General features: G+C 53.2%; 1 protein-coding gene across 6 annotated transcripts in view; it reads left to right on the top strand.

The window, feature by feature from the left end:
* Positions 1-20,011, top strand: part of NAV1 (neuron navigator 1) — a 321,220-nt gene that overhangs the window by 210,200 nt on the left and 91,009 nt on the right. For 5 of the 6 annotated variants that reach the window (XM_075064962.1, XM_075064958.1, XM_075064961.1 and 2 more), the window contains 2 exons: positions 3,244-3,346; positions 15,152-15,517. In XM_075064962.1, the coding sequence (XP_074921063.1) occupies positions 3,244-3,346; positions 15,152-15,517 (469 nt within the window). The remainder of the gene's footprint in view (positions 1-3,243; positions 3,347-15,151; positions 15,518-20,011) is intronic. The other variant, XM_075064960.1, reaches the window with a different exon arrangement.

The raw sequence follows: 20,011 nt of genomic DNA, 5'->3' as shown, positions 1-20,011 counted from the left end.
GGTACACAGGAACACAAAGATTCTTTCTTCCTCTCCCTGCCTGCACATGGCAGGCAACCTAAAGTACCACTATGACATCACAGATGTTATAGGGACGGGGCCCAAACCTGTGTGTCTGTTCGTCTCTGATTGGCACAGCGAAGTTACACAGTAGAGGGAGCAGGTGCCTAAAGTCTGGCTTTGCCCTAAAGGTGAGGAATGCATATTGTTTTGAATGCGTTCAACGCTGAATGCAGAAAAGAGGCCGGGCAATACGTATGGAAATTCTACAGAGCGACAGAATCATTTTTAATGTATGGAATGTATCATTTCTGTATTTGAAGCCAGAATTGAGTTATCTCTGAAGTCTATTGTAACTATGCAAATGGGGCTGTAAAGGTGTATGGCTGGGGTGCACCTCCCTGGGGGAGGGGGTCACACGGCCCGACACACGGTGTTTGCGCAGCCTCTGTCTTCCAGGCTGACGCTGCTGCACAGTCGCTGGCTCGCTCCTGCTATAGAGCGGAGCAAGGATACAAAGTTTAGAGGCTCCCCTTGTGGGCAGGGTTGAGCAGTCAAATGTTTCGGCGTCGGGCCTTTGGGGCAACCGGGCAGGTAGTGCGTCAGGGCAGCCTTGTTCGGCGGGCACCATACACACGTTACATAGTTCGTGCTCGTCATTTGGGCGGAGCGTAGCACAGTCAAGGGGCAGCTGTTGTGGGCACCAACACACAGTTACAAAAGCTCGACTCCTGGGTCAGGTTGGCATCATCATAGCTTGATGGCCTCCTTAGCCGGGGAGAGGGGATTCTGCACTCGGGCGGTGCAGGGAACGCGCCACCATCCACTGCGTTCCAGCTGAGCCTAGTAGCAGCTGTCGCGCGACGTCAGTGGTTCTTACGCAACACACTGGTGGTTCCGGCATACCTGCAGTTGACTGGATCAGCTGCCCAGGCTACTTCCAATCTCCCCTCTGGGCCTACCTGACTGTGGGTCGCTTCTGGAAGTAATCAGCCCCCGGCCAGGGCTGGGTGACCAGCAGTACCTCTGATCGGCCAGGCCTGGTCTTTGAAAAATCCGGTTTCCTGATTGGTCCTCTGGTCAGGTGTTTGGTTCCCTTTGTTAACCCTTTACAGGTAAAAGAAACATTAACCCTTAGCTATCTGTTTATGACAACATTACTAGGTGGAACAGTGTTGTAGCTATGTTTAGAGGGAGGACAAATCTGATTGTAACCAGACCATGTGCAAACCATTTGTTCCTAATCTACGTAATCCATCTATCTAACTATCCTTCTTGATGTTAGTAAACTGGTGCATCTAGTCCAGCCATCCAACACTAACATAATGACAGTCTTTCCTAGAGGGTAGCGTACAGATCTGTCCATCTGTCTCTCCATCCACTCTCCTAGATGTTAGTATACCAATCTGTCTGCCCACGTGTCCTACAAAATGCACATGTACAGGTCAGTCTGTCTGTCTGCTGATCTACTGCACAAATAGATATCTACATAGCAGTGGCCTGCTGACTGAATAGTGTAGATGGGCCCCGGGTTGTCGCTTTAGCATTAGGAGCTCCGTTTCCTCCAGGCTCGGGGCAATGGTCTAGGGATGTCACACCCCGCTGCAGCAGGCTGCCAGGGTAGGTTTGCAGGCCTGCCGAGGCGTTTCCCTGGAGGCAATGTATCATCCAAAGAGACATTGCCAGGCTTGCAATCCCAGGAAGACCCAACCAGGTAGCACATCCTCCCCTGGGTATGCAGGCTGCAAGCGGAGCAGTTTGCTCAGGATTCCTGAATGCGATGGCAGGCTCCAGTTCCTGGGGCAGCAGCTCAGATCCCTTGGAATGAGCATGCCAGCTGCTGCCACTCATTCTGCCTTCAGCTGGCTGGCAGTCAGCCCCATCATTTCCTTGCTGGCTTCTGTTTGTTCTTGAAGCCCATGCGCCTGTTCACTCAGCTCCCCCGGCTCCCTGGGAGTGCTGTAGCACTAACACTAAGCACTAATGTTGCAAAGGCTTCAGCCAAAGCAGAGTAGGAAGGTGAGCTGGGCCCTGCAGAGCTCCCCTCCTGTGCTGGCTGGCTGGCGAAGGGAGCTGCCACTCCCATGGGGCTGGGGTCAGAAGCTGCCAGTGCCTGGCTGGACGGGTGGCTCTGCTGGGACTGTGTTTGGAATGCGATTGAGATTTGTGCTGCTTTCTAATGCAATCCTTGGACAGGAGCAGAGAAGTGTTTTTAGCTCTGTATTTGACTCTGGTGCGACCGCTGCTGGGATCCTGTGTCCAGTTCTGGTGCTCACAATTCAAGGAGGAGGATGATAAATTGGAGAGGGGTCAGAGAAGAGCCTGGGGAATGATGAAGGGATTAGATCACCTGCCTTCGAGTGAGAGACTGATCTCTTTGAGTCTAGTTAGCTTAGCACAGAGAAGGTTGAGGGGTGACTTAATTACTGTCTGCGAGTATCCTAGATGGAGAATAAATTTGATAATGGACTTTTCTGTCTAGCAGAGACGGATCTAATGCGATCCAATGGCTGGGAGATGAAGCTAGACAAATTCAGCCTGGAACTAAGGCAGAACATTTTAACAGAGAGGGTAAATAACCACTGGAACAATTGACCATGGCTCTGGCTCGTGGTGGATTCTCCATCACTGGCCATTTTTCAAACCAGATGGGAAGTCCTTTCTCAGATCTGCTCTAGGGATTATGTTGGGGGCAGTTCTCTGGCCTGTGCTGTGCAATGTCCCAATGGTCCCTTCTGACCTTGGAATGCAGGAAGTTCTGGTCCGGTGCTCTCCCTGCATCTCGTCTTGGAGCGGAGCTGGGAGGAGCCAGGAGGCAGATGCTCCCTCTCCCGAGCGCTGGCCTTGGGCAGAGTCAGGGAAGCTTTCCCTGCTAAAGCAGCTCTTGGGGACCTTGGCAATACCTGGGCAGGGTGTGGGTCCAGCGCCCCAGGCCTGGTTGGGAGATGGGTCCTGCTCACAGCTTTGCCGAGGGCTCCAGCTGTCACAGAATGTGGCAGTCAGGGACAGTGGCTCTGTGATGCCAAAGCACCGGTGAAGGGTGGGCAGGGAAGGGACATGTGGGTAGACAATGTAAGGATGGCACCTGGGTGAGGAGGGGGCACATGGTGTGGGGAGCATTGAGGGGGCACCTGGAACAGGAGGGGGTGTGCGGGGGGGGGTGGGTGGGGGCATGGAGGGTCACGTCACCCTCCTCTCCCTACAGCCATGGCTATAAAACCTTCGCTCTCCATGTCGCTACAGACCCCGAGTCCCAGAGGAAGAGAACGGTGCAGAACGTGCTGGACCTTCGGCAGAATCTGGAGGAGACCATGTCCAGCCTGAGAGGCTCCCAGGTATCTCACAGGTGAGGTCATGACACCCACTCTCTCCCCTCCCCATCTCTCTCACCTGACCCCTCCCTTCCCCGTCCTCTGCCAGCATGGCTCCTTGCTGGCTCTGATCCCCGAAGCCAAGCCCTTTCTGTGGGGTAGGGACCCTGACGGGGCAGGGGACTAGTGAAGTGGCTGTGCTCCGTCCTGCGGCAGCTTCTCCAGCCCCCCAGGGGAAAGAATCTGACAGCCCTCCTGTGTCACCGAGGCCCCTGTCCCAGCGTGGAGAGCTGCCATCCTCTGACTCAGGGATGACTCTCACTGCCCCACTCGCTAATCTCTCCAGCTAGTCTCTCAGGAGCACCACTCACATTTAGTTGCGCCTCGTTAGCAGGTGTATTTCAGTGGCACCCTGAGGCACCAGCTCAGATCAAGGTCCCATTGTGCTAGGGGCTGCCAGATTCACAGAGGGTACATCATCAGGGCCAAAAAAACCCCACGGCAGCAAGTCTCAGAGCCTGGGTCAACTGACTCAGGCTTGCAGGGTTAGCGCTCCGGGGCTGGAATTAGCTGTGTTGGTGTTCCCACTCTGCCGAGAGGCTGGGTCTCCAAGCCTGAGCTCCAGTCTGAGCAGGGACATCTACGCTGCTCTTTTGAGCAGTTTAGTCAGTTTAGGCCTGGTCTACACTAGAAAATTTGGCCAGTATAATTATCGCTCAGGGGTGTGAAAAATCCACACTTCTGAGCAGGTCAGTTTAACCGACTCAACCTCCAGTGTAGACAGCACTCAGTCCACAGGAGAATTCTCCCATCGGTCTAGTGTGATGAAGTGGGGCTGTTTTTAATGTTTCCTCTGAATATTGTGTGGGTGCCTCAGTTTCTGGCTGACGCTCTGTCTCCTGGCAACTAATGGCCCAGGCCCTTCCCCCCTGCAAGGGGATGCTAAAGGTGTTGGAGACAAAGAGGTCAGGTGATCTCCTGGCCCGGGAAAGGAACTCAGCAGAGAAGGAGGGGCTGGAGGGGTTTCAGTTTGGAGCTGACTGGGGACAGGGAGTAAGTGCAGACAGGATTGTCTGGCTCACTGGGCCCCAGAATGGACCCGGCTGAGGGATCCCTTTCTGTGTACCTACAAGCTCTGTTTTAGACCGTGTTCCTGTCATCTAATAAACCTCTGCTTTACTGGCTGGTTAAGAGTCATGTCTGACTGTGAAGTGGGGGTGCAGGACCCTCTGGCTTCCCCAGAACCCCGCCGGGGTGGACTCGCTGTGGGAAATGCATGGAAGGGCATATGCTGAATGCTCCAAGGTCAGACCCAGGAGGTGAAGCTGTGTGAGCTTCTTGCCCTGAAGACAGTCTGCTCCAAGGGAGAGGAGGCTCCCCAAAGTCCTGACTGGCTTTGTGGGGAGCAGTTCCAGAGCATCACCCGGGAACTCCGTGACACCTAGCTACTGCCCCTCGTGGGATGTGATCTACCTGCGCTGATGGGAGAACTCCCCCCTCGTCAGCATAGGCAGTGTCTTCACTGACACGCTACAGGGGTGCAGTGTTTTAAATGTAGACAAGCCCTTAGTCCTGGTGGAAACGTCATGAGGATGCTTGTAGACCCTGGTACACACAAACATGCAGCGGTTTAATTCAATTAGTTTAATTAAATCGATCAAACCAGTTTTAAAAAAACCCTGTGTGAACACTCTTATTTCAGGATAAGTGTCGCTTATTTCAGCGTGATTTAAACCTGTTCCCAGCTGATTTAAGCTATACCAGTTTGAGAGCAGCTTGTTTTAGAATCGGTGCATCCCCTGAGGGCTTGCACCAGTTTAACTCTTGCTGTAAATTGACACTGTCCTTATCCCTGACATGTTGACAGGGCCTAAGATACAGGGGGTTAAATAGATTTGAAAAACTGTGTGTTAAATCTGTGCAAATTTCTATATGGAAGAGACCTAAGAGATTGTCCTAGCCCTGAAGAGTGTATGGTCTACATAGACCTAGTGGGAGGGGAAAGTGAGACACAGAGAAGGGCCATGACTTGCCCAAGGTCACATAATAGGGACTAGAACTCAAGTCTGCTGAGTCTTAGCCCCGGGCCTTAACCCCTAGGGAACACTGCCTCTACAGTCATATCTTTACAGCAGCAGCCCAAATGGGAGTCCTGTCCCCTCTGTGCTGAGACGTGCTCCTGTGCAGTTGCACTATAGCTGAGGGCAGTGCCGAGACCAGGCTTTCCCAGCAACTGGAATGAATTGCTGGTGGAAACAGCAGGTCATGGCATGGCAAGCCCATGTGTTACCCTGTGACTAACTAGGAATGTTCTTAATGTTTTCTCTGAATACTGTGTTGGTGCCTCAGTGTCCCCTAGGCAGTTCTTAATATCTAGGTGGTGGAAGAAGGGTGTGTGATTCACAGAGCAAAGGGCCAGTGCACCTGAATGCCTGACACTCTGTCTCCTAGCAACTGATGGCCAGGGCCCCCCTCTGCAAAGGTGCAGCTGAAGTGTTGGAGACAAAGAGATCAGGTGACCTCCTGGCACCAGGAAAGGAGCTGAGCAGGAGGAGGGCTGCAGGGGGTTGTGTCTGGAGCTGCCTGGGATGATGAGTGAAGTGCAGACCTGGGGGTCTGGCTCACTGACCCCTAGAATGGACACCGGCGAGGGGTCCGGTTCGCTGTATCTACAAGCTCTGTTTTAGACCTTGTTCCTGTCATCTAATAAACCTCTTTTACTGGCTGACTAAGAGTCACCTCTGACTGCGAAGTGGGGGTGCAGGACCCTATGGCTTCCCCAGGACCCCGCCTGGGCGGACTCGCTGTGGAAGCGCGCGGAGGGGCAGAGGATGCTGAATGCTCCAAGGAGAGACCCAGGAGGTGAAGATGTGTGAACTTTGCCTGAAAATCAATCTGCTCCAAGGGAGAGGAGGCTCCCCAAAGCCCTGACTGGCTTTGTGGGGAGCAGTTCCAGAGCATCGCCCGGTGACTCCGTGACATACCCCAACTGTGAAAGCAGAGCTGCTTGCCCGAGCTGATCACGGGTTTCTCCAGGCTCGCCCGGGTAGGGTGCTGGAGACACAAGTTTGACTGGGCTCGTGATTCCATAAGGACACCAGCAAATCCCCATCTGTTTTGGAATAGAGCAGTGAGCAGGGCAAGGATGTGCTTCAAATTCCTCCAAAGCAGGGCACTGGAAACTACCCATGTCAGCCTGCAATGGGGGCTGCAACCACTAGAGGGTGGCGTCAGGCCAGGTGGAGAAGGAGAGCAACACAGGGAAGCGACCTCCATGTGTTTGTGTCTATTTGAAGCCCCCCTCCCTCCGCTCTGGCTTCCAGCGTGAGTTATGCTCTGCCCCACTGAAATAGGGGCTCAGCCAATGGGGGATTTCACTGGGGAGCCCAGCTAACAGCTCTCGCTAGCCCTGCTGCCCCTGCAGGGGACAGCACAAGCAGCTGGAAAAGGCTCAACTACTTAAAGCACAAGGGTCTTGGGAGATTCAAGTGCTTTGGTGCCGAATCCGTGATCACTGCTCCCCCTAGGGGCTGCCCACGGCAACTTAGCACTGCTAGAGTCACTTCTCTAACCCAAGGGACTGTGTGTTTTGTGCAGAAGGTCCTGAGTGGAATCCACCTCTGATCATGGTCGCTCTCTACATCACCTTTCCCACACCCCAGAGCAAAGACCAAGCTCTGCCTCTCAGGGAAGGGTCTCAAAGCGTTCTGCAATGTCTGGCTCCATATCATTATTCCCTCCTTTTACAGGTGAGGAAACTGAGGCATAGAGCGGGGCAGTGACTTGTCCCAGGTAATGCAGTGAGTCAGAAAGTCGGGAGCCTTCAGAGCCCCCCAACCCCTCCAGGAGGTGAGGGGAGGACCCCTAGCAAGATACGGGAATGTGTCACCCTGCTGCTCAAAACCCCCCAGCAGGCAGGGCTGATTTCCCAAGGCCCCCAGCTCCTGCCTCCCATCCTGAGATGCGCAGGGCTTTCCCTGTGCCAACCCAGCACACTGTCCTGGTGCTGAAGGAAGGAGACTCCTCATGGATCAGAGACCAGGGACCAACCGCACCCATCCCCTGCGTGCTAGGCACCAGGGCCCCCTCCTGAAAATGCATGGCCTGGCCTGCCTGCATCGTTCCCCCTGGGGCTGCCTTCCCCAGGCCCTACGCAGCAGCAGCTTGGGCTGAAACTGGGGCCCTGGCTTTGACCCATCTCCCCTTCCAACCCCTTCAGAGGCGGCAGGAGGGAGCTGTGCTGGCTACATGTGGCAGTGCTGGGCTGTCCGAGGGGGGGTGGGGCAGCGACATCATTTCTGCTCCAGTGGGATCTTTCTTGGACCAGCTGCTAACATGGGGTGGGGGTGGAGTTTCTTGGGTCACCCAGAACCATGCCCCTCATAATAAACACGACACCCTGAGCTCTCCCCCTGAGTGGCGAGGCAAATCTTCCAGCCGCTATGAGCTGGGATTGGGTCATGGGCCTTAGCTGTGAAATGCTGGGCCCAATCCTGCGAAGGCTTGGGACCCCCTTGCTCCAAACAATGGCTGCAGGATCAGCTCCTGCTGGGTTGGGGAGCTCCGTTAGCCTGTAGCCAGGAGGGCTGGGCTAGTTGGCCCCTAGGCCAGGACTCTGGGCCTATTGCAGCACAGCTCCGGGGGAGCTGTCTTGTCACGCTCATTTCCCTCAGAGCTGGCAGCTGTGCCCGCCTTGAGTAAGCTTTTTCCCCTCCCTGGCTCTGTGGTGCAGATGAGCTAATGCAGAGACAGCAGCTTCTCCAGGGATCTGGGCTGGGGGGGCGGCAGGGGATCCTCACTTGGAGGTGATGAGACTGAGCTATTGGAGCAGGAAGAGGCTGTGCCCTGACGAGGGGTGGCCAGCTGGAGGAGGGAGGGAGCGCAGGCAGGGTTAACTCAGTACTGAGTTCGTAGAATCAGCAGCCAAGTGGTAACAGCAGAGAGGCCAGTGATGGGAATGAGGGGTCAAGGCAGCCAGCGGGATTGCGGAGAGCAAGGAGCCAGGGACAGGGCTGAGAGACAGGGAGGTCCCTTCTGGGTGTATCATGCAGGGGATAGCTCAGCGAGGGTCCCTTCAGCGTCTTCTCCCAGCCAGGTCCCTATTGTCAGGTCTCTGCACAGCATGGTGTCACTATCTGAGCTGAGACCCATCAGGGCTGTGGGACCCTCCCTGCCCCCGCTGGAGGGGCAGAAAGGTGTATTGTGGTGGTGGCCCCTATCTGCGCCTCGGGGAGTTGAAGGACATTTGGGCATGAACCAAAATAAATAAATCAACCATCGCTCCCATCTCTGTGAATGCCATCCCCCTGTCTGAGTGGGCACTCGGAGCGAGGAGTCGGAGAGGACGGCTCCACCCCTCCGTTCTCCTGCAATCCAGCTCCCGGACAGCGCCTGTGGCTGCGCCTTCCCGTCTTGTGTAACCAGAGTCTCACACTGGATCACTGTGAGGGCATTTGGGAGGAGGAGAGCTGCCAGCTGAGCTCCACCCAAGATGAGTCAGGGCAGGAGGGGAGGAGGGCAGAGCTCCAGCCCATCTGCTTTGCTTAATGTTTAGCTGGCAGCTCACTAGCAACAACTTCCTGCAAGCAGCGGCATGGCCCAGCTCCGTGCACCTTTATTCCCTGTGGCACTGTGTGCACGGAGACGCTGGTGCTCGAGGCAGGGTGAGGTAGACCTGCCTACAAGGAGCCGTCCATCCACAAGCTGCTGTGAGCTCATGGGCTGAGCACTCAGGCAGCCCAAGGGGAGCAGGCGAAGAACGCTTGCTATGCTCATGCACCAGTACCACGAGCACAGCCCTTGGGGCGAGCCCAGGAAACACAGCAGCCCTGAAAGCAGGAGCAGAGGATCATGAGCAGAAACCAGGACCTGACTGTGAGCAAGAGGCAGGGATTGTGCAGGATTGGTCAGGCCTCAGCTGGAGAATTGTGACCAGCTGTGGGTACCACGCCCTGAGGAAGATGTGGGCATGTGGAGAGAGGCCAAAGGGGGGAGACAAAAGGGATCAGAGGTTTAGAAGATCTGACCTGCGAGGAAAGATTGAAGAATTGGGCACGTTTAATCTAGAGAAGAGATGACTGAGGGGGAACCTGAGAAGTCTTCAGATGGGTAAATAATGTTATAAAGGGGACGGTGATCAATTGTTCTCCCTGTCCACCGAGGGTAGATGGAAGGAATTGTCTGAGTTTGCAGCAAGAGAAATTCAGGTTAGAGATTGGGGAAACCTGTCTAAAGGTGGCTAAGCTCAGGGACAGGTTACTTAGCTAGGTTGTGGAATTCCCCTCATTGGAAGTTTTTGCTAACAGGTTAGACAAATACCTGTCAGGGATGGTCTAAGATACAGGGGAATGGACTCGATGAACTCTTGAAAACCCTTCCAGCCCTGCGTTTCTATGCGGCAGATACAGGCCAAGCATGCGACTGTCACAAACCAGATGCGCTGGAGCTGAGAGCTCCAGAAACACCAGCCCAGGCTAGAACACACCAGGAGTGTGCACAGAGAGCAGGAGACAGATGTGCACCAGCCAAGCACTCGGAGAGTCTGAGCGGCAGTCTGAGCGCATAGAGTCCAACGTGCCTGCACTGGGGACCCACAGCACAAGCCAGGGGGACACGTTCTGACTGCACGGAAACTGTGAGCCATATGCACAAGCAGAGTACACAGATGTCAGTGAGCAAGCTGGACACGCCAACACACACAGCACGGTGCAGGAGCTGAGCACTTGAAAACCATGAGGGTGCAAGAGTCTATCACAAGAGCAGAGTGCACTGAAATCACCATCGGGGGCCAGGGGCAGAATACACAGACAGCTGGATGTGCGGGAAATCTGAGCCAGTGGCCAAGGGCCCAAGCAGAGAACGCAGGCATGAGTCAAGGGAACAAGGTGCATGTTAGCACTGAGAGCCTTCCGCTGGAGCAAGGCGTGTGCACCAGCCAGATAAATGCATAGTGAGCCAAACCTGCTCATTGAGCACAACAGACGCTGTGTGAGAGAACGAGCCAAGCACGCCACCTGCATACGAGCATTAGCCGAGTGCACTGCATGTGGGCTGATGATTTAGCTGAGGATTGGTCCTGCTTTGAGCAGGGGGTGGGACTAGATGACCTCCTGAGGTCCCTTCCAACCCTGATATTCTATGAGTCTGTGACCGAGATCACAAGTTAAGTGTGCTGTGCACGTGAGCCAAGTGCAGGAGACAAGTGTGCAAATCATCAGCTGTACCGTGGACTGTGGAAAATGTTGGTGCGAGGTTTGGGTCTGGGCTCCCTGGCTTTTCTTCCGTCACCGATCGATATCTAGCGCCACTCCCAGCCTCTGACACGGCGGCTCCCAACCCTGCTTCTCCATAGGTGCCACATGCCCTGGAATCTCTGAGGCCACTCCCTGTTGCACAGCCATCGGTGGGGAATGTGGATGCGTACCCAGGAGTTGTGGTGAAAGCCCTTTGCTCACTGCCTGGGTCTGCAGCTAAGGTTTGGGGTTTCCCCCAAAACCCGACAGACGGGAGATGTTAGTGCAATGCCAACTCCTGCAACTCACCCAGCAGTTCTTCCCTTCTTGCACCCTGGCCTCTTCTACTCTGGTGTTGCGATGGGTTTATGTCCCAGTGCAACCAACAGCCCCACATGCAGCTTGGACTTGACTCAGCTTCGTAGATCATAGACTCATAGACTTTAAGGTCAGAAGGGACCATTATGATCATCTAGTATGACTTCCTACACAATGCAGGCTACAGAATCTCACTCATCCACTCCTGTAACAAACCCCTAACCTATGTCTGAGTTAATGAAGTCCTCAAATTGTGGTTTGAAAACCTCAAGCTGCAGAGAATCCTCCAGCAAGTGACCCATGCCTCATGCTGGAGAGGAAGGCGAAAAACCTCCAGGGCTGTCATAGCTTTCCTACTCAGATCTGAACGTTAGAGTTCAGAACATACACACTAGATGAAACCATCACAAGCTAATTACGCACTTAGATCTAATATCGCTGCCACCAGACAGGAATTTCAGTGCCTGCTTCACTCTGGTCTCCCCAAACCTTCCCTGGGGAACCTCAAGACTCAGATGCCTGAGTCTCACAACAAAGGGAAATACCCACTTCCCTTCTCCCTCTTTACCTCCTCCCAAGCTTCCCCTCCCTGGGTTACCCTGGAAGATTACTGTACTTAACTCCTTGAATTACAAAACAGAGAGGAAATTCACCTCTCTTTTTCCCTCCCACCAATTCCCTGGTGAGCTGCAGGCTCAATCCCCTTGTGCCCCACTAGGAAAACCCAACAAGTTTTAAAAAGAAAGCTTTATAAAAAAAAGAAAAAGACTAAAAATGGTCTCTTTATTAAGTGACAATACAGGGTCAATTGCTTAAAGAAAATGAATAAACAGCCTTATTCAAAAAGAATACAATTTAAACATTACAGCAACTACATACATGTAAATACAAAAAACCAATATAAGTATTGTTTTTTCTACCTTTGTACTCACAACTTGGAAACAGAAGATTAGAAAGCCTGGAGGTAAAGAGATCCTCTCTCAGAGCCAAGAGAGCACAACAGAGAGACAGACAAAGAAACACACCCAAAAATTCCCTCCCTGAGCTTTGAAAAATCCGGTTCCTGATTGGTCCTCTGGTCAGGTGTTGGTTCCCTTTGCTAACCCTTTACAGGTAAAAGAAACATTAACCCTTAGCTATCTGTTTATGACAAGGGCCTCTGCCAGTCTGCCCTGAGGAAAATTCCTTCCCAAATCCCAATAGGGCTATCAGTTAAACCCTGAGCATGTGGGCAAGGCTCACCAGCCAGCATCCAGGAAAGAATTCTCTGTAGTAACTCAGATCCATCCCATCTAACGTCCCATCACAGACCTCTGGGCATACTTACCTGCTAATCAAAGATCAATTGCTAAATTAATGGCCAAATAGGCTATCCCATCATACTATCCGCTCCATGAATTATCAAGCTTAGTCTTAAAGCCAGATATGTTTTTTGCCTCCACTACTCCCCTTGGAAGGCTGTTCCAAACTTCACTCCTCTAATGCTTAGAAACCTTCATCTATTTCAAGTCTAAACTTCCTAGTGTCCAGTTATATCCATTTGGTACTAAGCTTAAATATTCCTCTCCCTCCCTGATATTAATTCCTCTGATAAATTCATAAAGAGCATCATATCCCCCTCAACTTCTTTTGGTTAGGTAAACAAGCCAAGCTCTTTGAGTCTCCTTCATAAGACAGGTTTCCATCCTCGATCATCCTAGTAGCCCATCTCTGAACCTGTTCCAGTTTGAATTCATCTTCTTAAACATGGGACACCAGAACTGCACACAGTATTCCGATGAGGTCTCACCAGTGCCTTATATATGGTACTAACACCTCCTTATTTTGCTGGAAATGCCTCTCCTGATGCATCCTAACTGCATTAGCTTTTAGGTCCATATCACATTGGCGGCTCATAGTCATCCTGTGATCAACCAATACTCTGAGGTCCTTCTCCTCAGTGTTACTTCCAACTGATGTGTCCCCAATTATAACTAAAATTCTTGTTATATCCCTAAATGCATAACCTTGCACTTTACATTAATTTTCATCCTGTTACTGTTACTCCAGTTTACAAGGTCATCCAGATCTTCCTGTATGATATCCCAGTCCTTCCTTGTATTACAATGCCTCCCAGCTTTGTGTCATCCGCAACTTATTAGCACATTATCGCTTTTTGTGCCAAGGTCAGTAATAAAAAGGTTAAATAAGATTGGTCTCAAAACTGATCCCTGAGGAACTCCACTAGTAACCTCATTCCAGCCTGACAGTTCACCTTTCAGTATGACCCTTTGTAGTCTTCCCTTTAACCAGTTCCTTATCCACCTTTCAATTTTCATATTGATCCCCATCTTTTCCAATTTAGCTAATAATTCCCCATGTGGAACCATGTCAAATGCCTTACTGAAGGAGCTAAGCACTGAATAACCGCTGGGACAGGACTCCCATCCCCTACATCCCAGCTGGGCAGAGCAATGGGCGAGGCTGAGCCCCCTCTGTGCCTTAGCAAATGCACTTGGATTTCAGGCCAGTCTCCCTTTGTTCATTGCCCTGTGCAGCCTGATGAGTCAGCAAAACAGATAGTGGGAACAATCCCTAATTTAGCCAGGGCTGAGTCAGCCAAGTCTCTCCATCCCCTGCCTACTGAGCCTGCAGGTGTCCAGAGAGTCTGGAGGCGTCTCCGTGGAGACTCCCCTGTCTGAAGGAGGCAGGTGCTGGGCAGCCAGGCCACTCAGCAGCAGGAGGAAGTGCAGTTTGTGTACAGTACAGATTGGAAGGGCTGCGGAAACGGCTGATATGAAAATAAGGAAGTAATAGGCTGGTTTGAGTGCATGGCAGGGGCTGTGCGAGCTTCCTCCACCCACCGCTCTGCTGATGCCCCACAATCTGACCTGCACCCCCGGCCCCCACTGCATTTCCAGCCTTGGGCTGCCCTCACCCCAGCGCTCTGCTGATGCCCCTCAATCCTGACTTGCACTACCGGTCCCCACTGCTTTTCCAGCCTAGGGCTCCCGCTGCTACCCCACACCACAGCTCTGGCCATGCACCTCCATCCAGCCATACAACTCCCTCTGCTATCCAAGCCCTGGACTCCCCTTACTCAGCTCTGCTGGTGCCCCTAAGTCCGCATGGTACTCTCCCCGCCCTGGCTCTTGTCTCTGCTAGATTCCAGAGATCAGTTGCTTCCTATGGATTCAGAACCTGCTCTCCATCTGGCTAGAACAGCCGATTCACAGTCAGGGGCAGGATCCCAGAGTCAGGGCGGAGGAAGCCCTCCATTTAATGGCAGCCAAGTTGTCTGTGTGAAGTTCCTCCCCATTACAGGCAGATGGAAGTGAGTTTGCAGGCTCTCTGCTCTGGGCCTGCCATATTCTAGGCATATCTGTCAGCAGGGGGTGCAATACTAACCGGGCCTCATTGAAATCTTTTTGGGGAAATGCATTTCCCAGAGCTTGCACCCAGAAAGCCAAGGCACGTCCCCTCCCGCATGGTGCAGGAGCCTGCGCAAAGCAAGATGTTGGCAGCTTTGTCCCTCAGTTTACAGGCTCCAAACCATCCACTTAATTTAGATTTAATAAGACAACTCTTGTGCGTCAACAAAATGATTGGAACCAGCTCTGCTGGGCGGCTCTCCAGAGCTGTTAATCCACCGTCAATTTGTTTTTAATCATCACTTTGTATTTACCATCCAATACCCACTTTATTGAATCAAATTGAAAGGGGGCCCTTACTCGAGTGGGGAGCCAGCGCCTGCCTCTGCTGCCTCTCAAATCAAGGCACAGGGAGGGAATGGGATGCTGTCCCCTAAATTAATCTCTTTCTGCTTCCAAGGCTGCCATTGCTTTCCTGCTGCGCTGCAGGGCCAGTGGCAAGGCAAGCCCAGAGCTTGACTCCTCGGTACCGTTAGGCTCAGAAAGGGAGGATGGCCCAGTGGGTAGGGCACTAGCCTGGGACGTGGGAGACTTGGGAAGGGCCCGAGAGCAGTACAGAGCCATTTGGAGGGGGAAAGGACATAAATGAGGGGAACATAGGGGCCGCTGGGGTCATGGGAATAGGGATCAGGGGCAGTTGGGAAGAGGGAGAGGCTTACAGTTAAGACAGTGGCCTAGCACTGTGAACTCCTGGGTTCCCATCCTGGTTCCACCCCATCCTTGGACCCGAAGTGTCAAAACTGGGTGGCTAAGGTCATGCCCTAATTTGCAGAGGTGCTGAGCACTTGCAGGTCCGATAGCAGGATGGAGCCCAGGACTCCACCTCTCCCCTAGGGAATCCCCTATCCCTAAAGCTTTGCTCTCTGCTCCTTCCTTGCAGCTCTTTGGAGATGACCTGCTACGACAGCGACGAAGCCAACCCCAGGAGCATGTCCAGCCTGTCCAACCGCTCCTCCCCCCTGTCCTGGCGCTACGGTCAATCCAGCCCCCGGCTGCAGGCCGGGGACGCTCCCTCAGTGGGTGGGAGTTGCCGGTCGGAAGGTACCCCCAGCTGGTACATGCATGGCGAGCGGGCGCAGTATTCCCACACCATGCCCATGCGCAGCCCCAGCAAGCTGAGCCACATCTCCCGGCTGGAGCTCGTCGAGTCGCTGGACACCGACGACATGGATCTGAAGTCCGGGTACATGAGCGACAGCGACCTGATGGGGAAGACCCTGACGGAGGATGACGACATCACCACGGGGTGAGTGCCACTTCTGGCGCTAGACAGATTGCAACTGGAAATAAAGCGTACGTTTTTAACCGGGAGAATCATTGACACTGGAACGACTTACAAGGACTATGGGGGATCCAAAGATTGGATTCTTTTCTAAATGATCTGCTCTAGGAATTATTGTGGGGCAGGTCTCCGGCCTGTGTTATACAGGAGATCAGACTAGATGATCACAATGGTCCCTTCAGCCTTGGGATCTGAGTCTACGAGACTGAGAGAGAGACAGAAAGAGCAGATGGATGGATGGATAGATAGATAGATGGGTGCATAGAGGGATGGATGGATTGATGCATGGTGGGTGGATGGATAGATAGATGGGTGCATAGAGGGATGGATGGATAGATGCATGGTGGGTGAATGGATAGATAGATGGGTGCATAAAGGGATGGATGGATAGATCCATGTCGGGGGTGGATGGATGGATAGAGGATTGGTGATTAGATACATCGCAGTATCCTTCCCCCACTCACTATATTTCTAGCAGGTTCCATGCTTTGTGGCAGGTGATAATTAGTATCTGGTGTCCTGCAGAGATGGAGCTCCTTGCTGGGCCAGGCCAGCGGGCCAACATCCTGTAAGGTGCTGTTGTGCCCCGGGCAGAGTGGCGTGTTTGAGAGGAATACAGCCAGCAGGGGGCAGCTCTGGAAGTGTCTTTTCTCTGACGTAGGCCGCATTTGGGGATCAGCAAAGTTAATGGCAATGATACTAGGTTGAGAGCCAGGCCTGGTGCCAAAACAGCCCTGCTACACCGAGAGTTTGTCTGCGCTGCAGCTGAGAGGGAGCGTCCCAGCTCAGGTAGACACACAGGCTGTGCTCAAGGTAAAAGTGGCAGCGTGGCCACAGCAAGTCAGGCTAGTCTCCTGAGTACGTTCTGGCAGGGTTGGGTGGCCACTGCCCATGCCATCACTGCAGCCACACTGCTATTTGTAGCACACTAACTCAAGCAGACCTAGTGTGTGTCAGTCTCTGCCCCTGCTGGGAAGCACCTCCCAGCTGCTCTATGGATGGACCCTGGGGGACCACAGGACAATACTCAGGTGCATCCTTCCAGAGGACTGGGAAGAAGTGCTGAATAACCACGGGGAAGCTGGTGGGCTTCGGAGCTATTCCGCAATGTGAGCCATTCACTTCTCGCTCAGGTCCTCAGGTCTGGGGCTTTGTATTCCAATGACCATCTGGCTGTATTTGCCACTTGATCTTTGATCTGACTTTAGTACTTGCTCCTTCCACAGCGACTAAGGTGAGAAATTAACATGTTAGAGCATTTGCCATGCGCTTCTGCAAAGGGCCAGATCCTCAGCTGGTGTCAAACAGTGTAGCCCCATTGACTTCAGTAGTTCTGTGCTGATTTACACCAGTTGAGAATCTGGTGCTTTGGTGGTTTGAGAGAGATCAGCTGCCTAACCAGCGGGCAGTTGGTGAAGGAGAGGGAAAAGTATGACTGTAATCAGAAGGACGTGATTTTAAGACCCAGTGTCTCAGGACCTGATAGGGCTAGAACCAGCAAAGATGCTTTCAGGGCTCTTCTTGAGTACTAGTCTGGGATCGGTGGGGGATGGTTACTAACTGATCCCTGGTGCACATGTGGTTAAACTCAGCTCACCTTCTCTTCCCCACCCCTACCCCCACATCAGGGAAAGGCTACAGATGGACAGGATGGGAGAAAGCATCTTAGGGAAGGTCAGTCTCCGTAGCCAGGGTGACAGGACTGGGTTAACCACAGGCTGGGGTGTTTTCTGGGCTGCCTATCTTTGGTTTATGGCAGTGTGTGATCCCTGGTTAGAGACGATACTCCTGGAGGAAGCGCCCCAGCTGACTGCACCTGTGCTGCTGGAATGTTTGCTGAGCCTTCCCAGGGAGAGGAAGGAGAGCAGGCAGCTCGCCCTGGATCTGCTGGGACTCCAGCCGTGGCTAAAAGCAGCCGGGAAGGGGGTCAACCAACAATTCCTGACCAAGCCTCTGAGACAGGATGCCAAGAAACACCACCTCCCTGGTGTCCTTCCCAGAGCAGCCCAGCTGGTCCATACACATGCTCCATGTGAGCAGAGATGGGGGCCCTGGTCCTGGGTTGTGCTCAGCTCTGTCCATCCACCATTGACATCAGTGGGTGTGGAGGGGATCTCATTTGATACAGCCCAGCCTTGTCTGTTCCTCACTGTGTGTCAGAAATGGAAGCTCACAGGGAGAGAGATGATGTCGTGAGTTTCCCATTTATTCCTGGAAGTATAAAAATGGGGGGAAAAATAGCCCAAACATCCTTCGAGGTATGGGGTATCACCTTGATCCTAAAAATACCCCTGCAGCATGGAGAGCTCTGTACAAGTCCTTGTTAATTTCACAGCTCTGGGCGGCAGATGTGTAACCAAGAGGTCTGAGTCCAGTGACTCTGCCATACCTCCTGGCTGTTACCATCAGTGGGCATTCAAGTAAAGGGGCAGATAGATCGCAGTCCCTGCTGCACGGGAGCAGGGCGCTGCAGAGGGGAAATCCATATTGGAGAGCTTGTTCCGTCCCCAAGGGGTGCTGGATCATTCAGCGCCCCACAGCAGCACTCAGCCTCTTGTGGGTCCCCCACTAGGAGGTGAGGCTGCTCAGCACCTGGCAGGATCAGACCCTGAGGCTAGCAGGCGTCGGCAGCCAGCCAATCCCTGCAAAGAGCTGCATCTAGTCTCCCCAGCCCATCTGAGTTCTCTTCCACTCTTGTCCAGGAGAGGTTTCTTGATACCAAGTAATGCTGTGAAAGTGGCTGTTAGAAGGGGACAGATGGGTGGGGCTTTCTGGATTTAAAGCATGTGTTGTGTTCTTTTGAAACGCAGTCCTCCCCACACTGATCCTGTCGAGCTCTTGAGATGCCGCCTGGGGGGTTTTGTGTTGAACAAAAATCCAGTCCTCGTCTCTTCCCCGCCCCCGCCTCTGACTCAAGGCCAGAATTTCAGCACATTGGAGGTTTCCTGTTTCAACGCATGAGAAAATAAATAATCCTGGTATTTGATTTGTCCCAGAGCATGGGGAGGTGTTTGGCCTACTACGCTGCTTACAGCTGCTAGCCATGCCAGCTGCTTGTGGTGTGCAGTGAGAGCCTGCAGCGCTGGTGGGTGTCTCGGGGACTCTCTGACACATGATGAGACCAGTAACCCTGTATGTTTCCCCCGATCCCAAATGGCTGCTCTGTTCAAGGAGCCCTGTCCCTTAACAGGCTCAGTCCCTTTCTTTTTGGCGTATGTCGGTGAGAAGCAAAGGCGGCTGGGGGGGAGGGAGAGGGCTGTGGTAGCCACATACACCAACTTAGCGCAGGTCCCCTTGTGTCCTGGGAAATGGCTGCTCCCAGAGACACATGTAAAGAGGATTGGGTCTCTGCGTTGCCCCTTTAGGGCATGTCTTCACTGCCATTAAAAAACCACAGCTGGCCTCTGCCAGCTGACTCGGGCTAAGGGGCTGTTTCATTGTGGTGTAGACACTCAGGCTGGAGCCTGGGTTCTAGGACCCTGCGAGATGAGAGGGTCCCAGAGCTCAGGGAATGTCTGCACCACAGTGAAACAGGCCCTTAGCCTGAGTCAGCTGGCACGGGCGAGTCGTGGGTGTCTGAACTACAGTGTAGCCAGACCTTGAGAGCCCACAGTGTCCATACTGTATGGATGTGGACTTGGCTTGTTATGCTGATTGTTGCTGCCCCCTTTGGGAGGTTCAATAGGAGCCTAGAGCGGAAGCTAGGCAGGGCTCTGAGGCTGCCTGGGGGAGACAGAGCCAATTTGGGATCTGACCTACAGCCCATCGACATCCAGGGGAGTCTTCCCGAGACAGAGCCTGCCAATTCCCTCCGTGCTCAGTGACGGAGCTTCTGCTCTTAGGACTTTAGGAGCCAGAAGAGTTGGGGCCCCAAGCTCCTTTTTTGGAAAGTCTGATGACTGTAGAGTTTAAGGCTGGTAGGAAAAGACTGGTTGGCTGCGGGGATGGGGGTTACTGGCTTCCAGCTCTAGGTCACAGGTTCAGATCCTACCTGGAGTGATAATGATGCTGCATTATTGCCTACTGGTGGCTGCTCAGTGGCCTTTGGCGATGCGGCGGTGGTGGGTCTCTGTACAGGTTGTGGCCATGTGAACACATCATAGGGCACTAAGTGACTTTCTTTACTGTGGCTAAAGGCTGAAAATGGGCTAAAGTGACAGACCTCCTTGATCTGCCCTAGAGAGGGATGTTGCCCCTTTGGCCCAAGTGGTAGCCATATCCAGGGCCTTGCAGGGTTGTTTCTGTCAAGAGGGGAAATCGATGCTGTGACTCAGGTCAGTTCTTGGTGGGATCTGGTTTATTTACAAAGAACGTGCACCCAGGCCCGTCCTCCTGAACACCACAGAAACTAGGAGCAGCAGGCAGGTTCCTCGCTCAGAAATCCCCATGCCTGCCCCTCCAGTGAGCTCTGTGCCCGAGAAGTTCCATCTCTCTGCTTGATGCCTCTGTAACGATGCG

The sequence above is a fragment of the Chelonoidis abingdonii genome, chromosome 4, assembly GCF_003597395.2.
Source record: "Chelonoidis abingdonii isolate Lonesome George chromosome 4, CheloAbing_2.0, whole genome shotgun sequence".
Lineage (NCBI taxonomy): Eukaryota > Metazoa > Chordata > Testudines > Testudinidae > Chelonoidis > Chelonoidis abingdonii.
The sequence above is the reverse complement of the archived record's forward strand: the minus strand, read 5'-3'. Positions and strand labels throughout refer to the sequence as shown.